This window comes from Phytophthora sojae (assembly GCF_000149755.1).
Source record: "Phytophthora sojae unplaced genomic scaffold PHYSOscaffold_24, whole genome shotgun sequence".
NCBI lineage: Eukaryota > Oomycota > Peronosporomycetes > Peronosporales > Peronosporaceae > Phytophthora > Phytophthora sojae.
The window spans coordinates 159,814-170,655 of NW_009258138.1; the positions used below are offsets into that span (position 1 = coordinate 159,814).

At 56.3% G+C, this 10,842-nt stretch overlaps 3 protein-coding genes across 3 annotated transcripts; 2 read left to right on the top strand and 1 right to left on the bottom strand.

Moving 5' to 3' along the window:
• Positions 1 to 2,088: 2,088 nt before the first annotated feature.
• PHYSODRAFT_393871 (hypothetical protein) lies at positions 2,089 to 3,741 on the top strand (the record flags this gene model as incomplete). The annotated part of the gene is made up of 2 exons (XM_009541500.1): positions 2,089 to 2,602; positions 2,642 to 3,741. Coding segments are annotated over 2 exons (1,614 nt in total), but the record flags the coding sequence as incomplete, so codon positions are not given.
• Positions 3,742 to 6,775: 3,034 nt separating this feature from the next.
• On the top strand, positions 6,776 to 7,579 carry PHYSODRAFT_394802 (hypothetical protein; the record flags this gene model as incomplete). The annotated part of the gene is made up of 1 exon (XM_009541501.1): positions 6,776 to 7,579. A coding segment is annotated over one exon (804 nt), but the record flags the coding sequence as incomplete, so codon positions are not given.
• A 1,631-nt stretch (positions 7,580 to 9,210) lies between these two features.
• PHYSODRAFT_343004 (hypothetical protein) lies at positions 9,211 to 9,651 on the bottom strand (the record flags this gene model as incomplete). Its single annotated transcript, XM_009541502.1, has 1 exon — positions 9,211 to 9,651. One exon carries the CDS (start codon positions 9,649 to 9,651, stop codon positions 9,211 to 9,213), a length of 441 nt encoding a protein of 146 aa, XP_009539797.1.
• Positions 9,652 to 10,842: the final 1,191 nt, after the last annotated feature.

A 10,842-nucleotide genomic window follows, 5' to 3' on the forward strand; every position in this document is an offset into this window, starting at 1 on the left:
GGAGACGGTGAGCAACCACTCGATTCCTATGAGCACCGCGAATGACGGCGTCAATGAACGAAGAGCCCCTGTACTACAACGAGAAGACGGACACGGTGAGCGGGAGCAGCTACAAGAACAACGGGACGGAATGGCGCGGCGGCCAGTGGCGGAGCCGACGCTACAACTCACCGACGACGAGATTGTGGCGGAGTAGGCGAAGAGCAGGTTGGCGCAGCGCTTGCTCGAGGCTGGCGAGTACCGAGGGCAACAAGTGACGAAAGCATTCGGTCTGGTGACGATCAAGACAAAGGATTGGCAACGAATTGTATTACCCCCTGCATTATGGGCTACGGTACTAAAGGTGTGACGAGACTGAGCGAGGTTTTGCCTCAACCGGTCATCACCTGTCTACTGACCCGCCTGAACGCGCCATTCTGATTGGCCGAGACTGAACCCGGACCCGACTGTACACCGTGCGACAAGATCTGAGCTGGAATTCGGCTATGTTCCGCGGAGCGAAGTGCGCTCAAGCCTAGGATGGGCCCTTCAGGCCTGGAAGACTGCGTTCAGACGAGAAACCCTGAACGCACTCGATCCGTCCAGGCCGCCCCCGTCCTTAAGCGGGTTGACACATTGAGGCCGTCGAAAACGCCTGCACGAACGTATCGTGCACGGTGTCCCGCCTCGCCTAGGCTCTGAACGCACATCGAATGCGTGTACCCGGAGCTCAGCCCCCCAGTAAAGTCGCGTACATGGTGTCCAGACCGCTGGTCACCCGGAAGAAGCCCCGCCAAGTGTCCCACGACCCAGTGAAGAGTCAACCTACCCTTGGCCGCAAGGTCTTGAGTATGGTTTCAGCCTTGGACGCAAGTCGCCTTTGGCAGCAGACCCTGGACGCACTGCGTTCAGCCCTGCTGACTCTGAAACCCGGTTTCAAGGATGCGGGTTCAAGGGAACCTTGGTCGCATGCGGCCAAGGTTTCCCAAGAGCCAGTCATGCACAAAGACATGGGCACATTGAAGCTGGGCAAGAATCCAGTGGAGAATGTCTACGTCAACAGTTCTAGTATACTCAAGTCAAGACATTCGCCAGACGTGTGGCGAAGAACACAGAAGAACACAGAAGAACGCTACGAGAGAGATACCTTTACACAAAGCCTAGCGATAGTCTAGCATATAACAATCAGAGAGTTCGTTTTACCCCCTACTGCGCAAGTCGTCGAGGAATCGGGTCCGCTGTCTTTAAGGACAAGAGCAGTGCGGAGCTCCCCACACACATTCAAGTCCAGTTACGTGGGGATCAGTCTGCTCCGGCTGCTGAAGTGATCCACGTATTCCATTTCCCAGTTGGGCCCATTGCGTTGAGGTAAGGGTGGTGTCCCATTTCATGTTAACGATTGATATCTCGGGTGGTTTGGTAGCAGTCGCCCCCGAGAATAGTTTGATTGACTGCGTTTAGGATCGGATTGTATTTGGTCTGTATATTTCCTTCATCTGAGGGTGGTGCGCGTGTGAAAGTGCGTTCAAGGTTGACCAGTACCTTGATCGCAGATTAGTTGACTGGTGTACTACCCACCGCCCAAGGGTCTAAGAATAAGTGGCGGCTGTGTGTTTGTGTATAACTCTGCATTTGTATTGGTTGTCTGAAAGTGGTGTGTATTTCTGGGGTTCTAACTTGTGGTAGTAACCCTGATCCTTCACCCACGCTTCGAGCTTCAGCCATTTCGGAGAAGTGCGTTCAGACAAGTGAACGTTACGCTCAATGAACCCAAGGCTCTCAACCCCACAGACAACTCACCTGGTGATCGATCCAGGCTCCCCGAAGATAAACGACACCGATAGGGATTCACAAGGTGCCACGCCACCCTGGCCGCATTTTTCCCAGAACCTGCGTTCAAGGAAATCTGTGTTCAGGGTTTACTTTCCCAAAAAGGTTTGCTCGTCTACCCTTTCTGGGCTACCGCTATACACCTGGGCGTAAAAGGTTTCACCGACCTCGTCACAGCTGGTGCGCGTGCCCGGATTTGGGGTCCTCGGATTTCACCGAGTTGTCTGTATTTTGTGAGAATTGAAAAGTTGGGCTTCGCAAAGTACTGACCAAGTCGCTATGGCGGGAGCACGAAGCAAGAAGGATGGAGGGCGCGGTGACGGAGGTCGTGGTGACGCGACGCGTCAGTCGCGCCGAGCGCAAGGATTGCCAGCTGAATCGCACATGGACCTGGATATCATCAACCGGGAAGCGCGTGCGAGGAGGAAGGCAGAGCGGGATGCGAAGGAGGCTGAAGACAAGGCCACGTCGACTGAACCCGCTGTTCAAGACGACCAAGTGTCGACGGAGGCGGCTGAAGAAGAAGACCTGCGTTCAGAGTCGAAGGCTGAATGCATCCCGGAAAAGCAGGCTCAGACGACTGAGTCTGCGAAGGCGTCTGAGGGAGGCGCTAATGTGGGTGAGCCCCCGGCGGCGGATCGAGTTTCGGACTCTCCGCAGCCGGAACAAGAAGAGAAAACTCCCAAGGATGTGCCGGTCAAGGTCAAGGCTGAAGTGATCGAGATCGAGGAGTCGGATGCCAAAGAGCGTTCAGCGCTTGAGGACGCGGAGGTGTCCTCGCGCTCGCCGCAGAGTTCGTCGAACCAGGCTCCGTCATCGTCGCAGAGTCAAGCCCCTGAACCCGAAGTGTTGCCGCGAGGCAATGCTTCAAACCCGGTTCCAGCACCTCAAAGTCTGAACGCAGATGTGCGTCCAAGTTTGGGCGCGGGTGCTGAAACGGCTGACACGATTCAGCTTGATGAGACGGCGGCGAAGAACTTTGTGGCACGCCAAGTGTATCGCTGGGAGCAGATGCGTTCAGGACGTGTCGTTCCGCCCTCAGTGGAGTATGCTTGGCCGAATCCGCGGCCAGACTTCTCGGTTTGGCAAGAGGCCATAATGACTACGTCGGACTACTTGCGGCGTCGAATGGCTCTGGAGAATCGAGACGCGGCTTGGATCGCTGAGCTGCGTCCTGAACGCAGAGTGTTAGGCATCGCTCAAGACCTGACCGCAGTTGTCATCCCGCCGAGTATGATGTCTTCGCGTGAGTGTGCGGCAGTGTTGGAAAATCTCCTCTTTGAAGCTGGTTTTGAATTCGTCAACGCGGTTCCAGACTGGTTCATGACGCATGCGTCCAAGATCAACCCTGGATATGTGCGTTCAATCGTGGAAGAGGTTCAGCAACTCCTGACTATCGAGCTCATCGAGTGGAAGCAGCTCACGGCTGGAGTGTCGTTCAAGGTCGTTCCAGCCTCGGATACAAAACCTGCGTTCAAGGAAGAGAAGACACAAGACGCTCAAGCTGTGAAGGATGATCTATTGATGGATGACTACGAAGTCGAACTGCTTGGCCAAGCCTTCGTCTCTCAATGCCGGATGGCTGGGATCCTGGCTCTTCGCAGCCCGCGAGGGTCACCGGAGATTGAGCCCTATCCCAAGCGCCCGCAGTATCGGCCAGCTCGTCCGTTGAGTGTGTCGACTCCGTCTGTTCACTCGCTGGTCCCATCGACCGACGTGAGTCTGAACGCAGATGCCCGAGCCATGAGCGTTCGAGGTTCGACCCTGAACGCATCTTCGAGTGGCATCTCAGACTCCGTTCCAAGCTTGATCGGCCCGTCGGGGACTTCGAACGACTCGGCGTACGCGACCTCCTTTCACACGCAGACGTCTCGGGACAGCTCGTCGTCGTCATCGCTGATGTCGCTGGGCCACAGTGCTTCAACGCATATGCGTCCAGGCCTGGTCATGAGCGTTCAGGCAGGTGGAGCCTTGGCCGCAGCGCCCGACATGGGCATGTTCGTGACCAAGACTGTTATCCCTGCTCGCCGTACGCTGCCAGACCAGGACGACGTCGACATGGCTGAGGTCGCAAGTGCTGAAACGCGAAGTAGCAGAACTGCGTCCAGGCGTCGGTCGTCCAAGGCGAAAACTGCGGTCAAGCAGGAGAAACTTGAACTTGCGCGGAGCGAGTCGGGGCTGACCTCGGAAGGCCTCCACCAGTCGTCCAGAAGCTCGCGTCATGATCATTCAGTGAGGACCCGGTCTAGCCTGACCAGTCGATCTCTGCGTTCAGGCTTTCGGTCTTCGTCGGCGTCGTCCGGAGCTGTACAAGTGGCCTTGAACGTCATGCGCCAACTTCAGGAGCAGCAAGCAGCGTTCCTGACTCAGATGAGTCAAGCGCAGCTGGACATGCGCGGCTGGAGATGCAGCGTGAGCTGCAGAACGCAAGCTTCGAAGTCCGCGCGATGAAGGAGGAAGTGTCCCGGGCTCAAGCGGAGAAGGCTTTTGCTGAACGCGCCTTCGCCCAAGCTGAAGCCGCTCGTGTAGAGGCTGAACGCAGGACCCTGGAGGAGGCTGAATGCAGATCGCGTGAAGCTGAATGGCACCCTGAGGTCCCAGCCTACTCCGGCCCAGTCGAACCCGCGGACTATGCGGCAGTGCACGAAGACCACCTCTTGCGCGCGCGTTCAGACGTCGCTGAAGTGGCGACCAAGCTCGCGAAGCAGCAGTACGAAGCGGATCGGGAGGACCTTGAGCGCCACTGGAAGGAACGCCTGAACGCAGCCGAGGCCAAGCTTCAACGCGCTGAGGCTGATAGCGCCAGCGCCGAAGCGGAGCGCGCTCGCCGCGCTGAAGAAGCCGACGGTGAGATGAAGAAGCGCTTAGACACCGTGCAGCAGACGATTCAGAACGTACTCTTCGAGCGGGAGCGAGAACGTGCGGAACGGGAGCTTGAACGCGACACTGCGCTGAACCGCCAGAAGTTCCTGGCCGACCAGAACCGCGAACTGCGTGCAACCCTTTCCCAGGTTCAAGCCGTTCGCGCAGCAACGGCCCCTCATCCCGCAACCGGAATCAAAGCTGAAATGTCGGCTGTCCCTCAATCGACAACCTTGAATCAAGTATCCAGTGGTGCAATCAATGATGGCGTGGCACCAGGTACCGGTTATGTGCACTCAAAGAACACGACCAAAGTCGGTGCTGCCCAGCTACGTGCGACCGTGGGTACGAGTCTGCCGAAGAAGGAAACTGCTGGAAGTTCCCAAGGGACGAAGACCGTGACGGCGTCGAAGAGCTCTGCATCCAAGTCGGAATCTGCGGCCAAGGGTTCAGCGTCATCTGCAGCCAAGAAAAGTGCGGCCAAGAAATCTGCGTCCAGAAGATCCTCTTCCCGGAAGGGTAGCAAGGAAGACGCAGACCCGCCGTCTTCTGACCCAGACGACTCCGACTCCAGCTCATCGGACTCCAGCGATGACGATTCAAGCTCCTGTGACTACAGCACCAGTTCCAGCGACGACTTCGACCTGGACCTGACTACCTCGACGACGACCAAGGAAGGCACGACCGTTTGGACGTATCGACCGTACATCAACTACAATGCGGTTGAGAAGTTCAGCGAGGATGCGTCCGTGGAAGATCGCGTTGGTTGGTGGGAGAAGTTCACCGACATGGCTGCTCAGGGTTCCTGTCCGGACAAGATGAAGATTCGCCAGCTTCGGGGACGAATGTCTTCGTCGCTCAGGGACTGGTACGCTCAGCTGCCAAAGTCCACCAGGCACAACTGGAAGAAGCTGTCTCGTCGGTTCAAGGTCGTGTACTGCCGTACGACTGGTCCCTACTCTGAGCGCTAGTTCACCATGAAAGTGCGTTCAGGCGAGACTCCACGCAAGTTCTTCTACCGGCTGAACGCAGCTGCGGTCAAGGCTGGGATTGAGTTCCAGAAGTCATCCAAGCATCGGGAGCGACACCTTCGTCGTTTCATCAAGAAGCTGAAGGATACCCAGCTGAAGACCGCGCTGCAGGGACAGAAGTTCAAGAGTATCAGCGAAGTCGAACATGCGTTGTGACGCCACGAGGACATCTGGCGCGAGGAAGGCTATGACACTCCCCCGCCACGGCGTGACTTCCGCGCTGACAACGACCCGCAAGGCCGTTTCAAGGCTCAAAGGCCTGGACGCGCTTTTGTCGCTCAAGGTTCAGAACCTGATTCAGACTCCGAGCCTGAACGGCGTGTCCGGTTTGAAGAGCTGGATGATGAAGTCAAGCCGGCCGCTCAAGTGGCGCTCGCCAAGGGACGTGAGAAGAATCTGAGTGAACCTGTGCCAGCTGAAACGCAACCCGTGTTCAAGGTGGGAACGTCACGAAGAAGATTTACCGTGTTTTGGGTGCCGAAGGATGGCGCCCTCCACCTCAGTTTGGAAATGTGGATCTGCGTCCAGGCAACCCGGACCTGCGTTCAAGGTCAATGTCACCGCGTTCAAGCAATTCGCCGTTGCAGAGGACTTGCGAGAGCTGTGGAAGGATCGGACACTCGAAGGAGAACGGCTGGGCAGAACTGATCTGTGATCGCTGTCACCAACAAGTTCACCCGACTGAAGCCTGCCGCGCCATCCCATGTACTGGCTGCGACCAGTTCCATCGTGGATTCTCGTGCGAAGATTGGAGCGTTGTCCATGCAATAAAGAAGTTGATGCGCCAAGGTGGACTCAACGACCAAACCCTGAACGCGTTTCAGAGTGGTGGCGATGGCTCTGAGTCCAGCCCGCTGGCAGAACGTAGTGGGTTGAGGAAAACCTTCGCGTTATGTGCCCTAGCATACGTCGGCCCGGAGCTGAGAAGGAGAAGAATCGACCAAGCTGACCGACATTGCATGGCCGTGTCCCAAGGTTAATCTCCCGATTCAGCAAACCTGCGTTCAGACGATGTGCGTTCTGACAATGAGCGTCTGGACGCAGAAACCCCGTTTGAGTTTCGACTTCGGCCGGGTGAAAGCTGTGACTGGTGGGATGATCATGAACCTGAGGATGCGCATGAACTTGCTATGGTGCATGGTGCTGTGAATGACTGCCGAACAAAGATCGTCCTGGATACTGGTGCATCCGTAAGCATGCTGAGCTTCGACTTTGCGGGAAGGTTAAAGCTCAAGCTCCGACCACACAAACAGATGAAGGTTTCAGGGTTGGGAGGTGCTCCGACCTACATTTCAGCGCATGCTGAGGTCATGATCACGTTCGGACCTAGAGTTGTCTACGTTTTCCGGCTTTGGGTCGCCAACATTGGTGACGGCGTGGATGTTTTACTTGGTATGAACTTCATGTTCAGCGCCGGTGTGCGATTGTCGACTCGAGAAGGCTTGATTCAGCTTCCGGACGAAGAGACGATTCAGATGTGCGGTGAGCCTGACCGCAGTCGAATGGGTTTGGACCTTCCGGTGCGGCCAGCGGAGATGTTGTTCCTGAAACCAGGACGAAGTGCTATTGTGCGTATTGACTATGGCGAATCTTTCCCTCAGCGCGAGGTTGTGTGGGCTGGACGCGGAGACCGATGGGTGACAAAGATCATTTATGCGGCCAAGTCTTGGCCGACTGCGATCAAGGTTGTGGACATCTCCGACAAGCCGGTTTGGATAGACACGCAGACCCCGGTGTCTAGAATTGTGGAGTATGAATGTTTTCCTCGTGCTGGTCGCTTTGTGCGTTCAGGCAAAAGACAGTATCAAGAGTGGCAACAACTCATTCTCGAGACCACTCTGTCTGATCAAGCCCAGATGCGCGCTAAACGACTGGCTGAAATAATGAATCGTCAGGATCCAACCTGCGTTCAGGCTTGCAGTAACCCGTGGCCGTCCAAGATCATGTTGCGACCAACTTCAGGTACCGCTCAAGTTCGGCTCGTGCAGGTGAACAAGAGGCCGAAACCGTTACGGGTTACCTTCACCGAGGAACCTCCTCAGGAGCGAATCTTGAACGCAGCTGATTCAAGGACTAGGGATGCCGGAGTTCAAACAGACCCGGTTCAGGCTGAACAACCTAGCGTTCAAGTTCTCAGCCCTCGTTGCGCACGCAGCGAGTGTTGCTGCAGCCGTAACGCCTGTAGGAGACGTCACCCACGCCGCACACCTTGAACGCAGGTGTTCCGAAGACGCTGGTCGGTCTGACCCCCTGAACGCAGATGCGGTTGACACTACGGCCATATTGGAGGAACCCTGTGGGTCAGGTGAGCATTCGGATGCAGGCATCGAAGAGCTGGTTGCAGCCAAGGGATGCGTCAAGAAATCACCTGCGGTCAGCATCGAGATGCTTGAATCAGACTATCAGGGTGTTGTACTCAGCTTCGATGGTGCGGCGAAGACTTCAACGCGTGTTGGAAGCTGCAGATGTGTTCTGTGGCAGCTACCCGACTGGGAAGTCCTGGACGCACGTGGGTTCATCCTGGAAGATGTGACTGTAAATGACGCTGAGTACCATGGACTGCTGAATGGGTTGAAAATGGCATCTGAACGAGGAGTTGAGGACCTGGTCGCAGTTGGTGATTCAAGGATCGTGATTCAGCGGGTTCAAGGCTTGATAAACTGCAACCAACCCAACCTTCAGCGCAGGCTAGCTGAATATGAAGTCATCTGGACGAAGTTCAAGACTGTGCAGCTGGTGCATGTCAAGCGCCTTTACAATCAGGCTGCTGACTACCTGACGTCGAAGACTCTAGCGTTGGGTAAGTCGTGGCAGGTTGAAGACGCTGAGGAACGTTTGTACCTGCAACTTGTGTCGCGAATACCCGAGCTGGTGAAGAAACCTCCCTGGACGCTGAATGAAGCTGAAGTGCGTACGAGGACTTTGGACGCCGATCTGGATGGAGTGCGTTCAGACTTTGACTCAGCGCCGATGCAATCTGCGGCCAAGGTTTTGACCGTCATGACACATGTGTGTTCAAACGTTTTGCTCTGCAAAGACTGTTGGGAACCCGGCACCTTGAACGCTGGATATGAAGTGGAGAAGATCTTGGCCCTACGCTGGGCCGATCATATTCAGATGTCTCAACGCACTCGAGCGTACAAGGTCAAGTGGAAGGGGCGTGACGAACCAGAATGGATACCGGTCTCTCGGCTGGACTGTGATGTCCTCCTGCATGAGTTCAACCAGGGTGTTAGAGTGCGAGCTCTGGCCCAAGCCATGCGGATTCGGGACGATCGCTCGGGCGTGTAGAGTTCCTTGAAGGCACATGCCTGACCGCAGACCGCTGACCAAGTGAAAAATGACTGACGATGCCCCTGACATCGACTGTACCCTCAAATACGACCGAGTGACGCTGGCCGCTGACAAGTGTCCTGAACGCAGCTGTACCTGAACGCAGATGTGTCTGAACGCAACTGATGAAGATGTGATTTACAAGTGGAGAGACTGCAATGACTAGTGGAACGATTTACGTGAACTGATACTGTGGAGAGTGGAGTGTATCCAGCCTACTGCGCGTTGATGTGACTTCGGCGGAGAAGTGGTGGAGTGACAACTGAGGAATGTGGCTGAAACCCCGTTTCAAGCTGATTGAAACTGCGTTCAGATGGCTCGACGCGGCGGAATCTGCGTTCAGCCGCTCATCACTCTCCTTGGCCTCTACATTCACGGTGGAGCCCTCCATGACCTCATCTCCATCCTCGTCGACGTGCCCCTCGCCGCTGTCGCCCTCCTTGTCGTCGTTGTTGCCCGCGAAGTGCACCCGGCGCTCGTTGCCCGAAGGAGACGCCTCCGCCGGTGTTTCCTGCGACTCAGACGCCTTGCTGGCGTCCCCCAATTGACTGGCACGCTCCTGCGCGTCGTCCCCCTGCGTGCGTGCCTCTGGCGCGTCGCCCTCTGCCGGTGCCATGCCGCTGTGCCGCTCGTGTGACCGCGAGGTTGCCGTGTCGGTGTGTGTGCGTCGGTGCCGCGCGTTTGAAGAAGATTTTGCAATGATACGGAAAGCCGGAATGGCGTTTGTGGTTGGAGACGAGTCTGGCCGCAGATTTCACAGTTGCTGACCAAGCAGGACAGGGCGGAGAAGCGTGCGCAAGCGTGGCAGTTGGCCAACTGCCCGCGCTTCAGAACTGCGTTCAAGCTCAGCCCCATCAGACTTCGGTCCAGCCATGATGCGCCAGCTCGGATGCAATTTCCTCTATGACAGACCATGACTGGAAGGGACGGTTGTGACGAGACTGAGCGAGGTTTTGCCTCAACCGGTTATCACCTGTCTACTGACCCGCCTGAACGCGCCATTCTGATTGGCCGAGACTGAACCCGGACCCGACTGTACACCGTGCGACAAGATCTGAGCTGGAATTCGGCTGTGTTCCGCGGAGCGAAGTGCGCTCAAGCCTAGGATGGGCCCTTCAGGCCTGGAAGACTGCGTTCAGACGAGAAACCCTGAACGCACTCGATCCGTCCAGGCCGCCCCCGTCCTTAAGCGGGTTGACACATTGAGGCCGTCGAAAACGCCTGCACGAACGTATCGTGCACGGTGTCCCGCCTCGCCTAGGCTCTGAACGCACATCGAATGCGTGTACCCGGAGCTCAGCCCCCCAGTAAAGTCGCGTACATGGTGTCCAGACCGCTGGTCACCCGGAAGAAGCCCCGCCAAGTGTCCCACGACCCAGTGAAGAGTCAACCTACCCTTGGCCGCAAGGTCTTGAGTATGGTTTCAGCCTTGGACGCAAGTCGCCTTTGGCAGCAGACCCTGGACGCACTGCGTTCAGCCCTGCTGACTCTGAAACCCGGTTTCAAGGATGCGGGTTCAAGGGAACCTTGGTCGCATGCGGCCAAGGTTTCCCAAGAGCCAGTCATGCACAAAGACATGGGCACATTGAAGCTGGGCAAGAATCCAGTGGAGAATGTCTACGTCAACAGTTCTAGTATACTCAAGTCAAGACATTCGCCAGACGTGTGGCGAAGAACACAGAAGAACACAGAAGAACGCTACGAGAGAGATACCTTTACACAAAGCCTAGCGATAGTCTAGCATATAACAATCAGAGAGTTCGTTTTACCCCCTACTGCGCAAGTCGTCGAGGAATCGGGTCCGCTG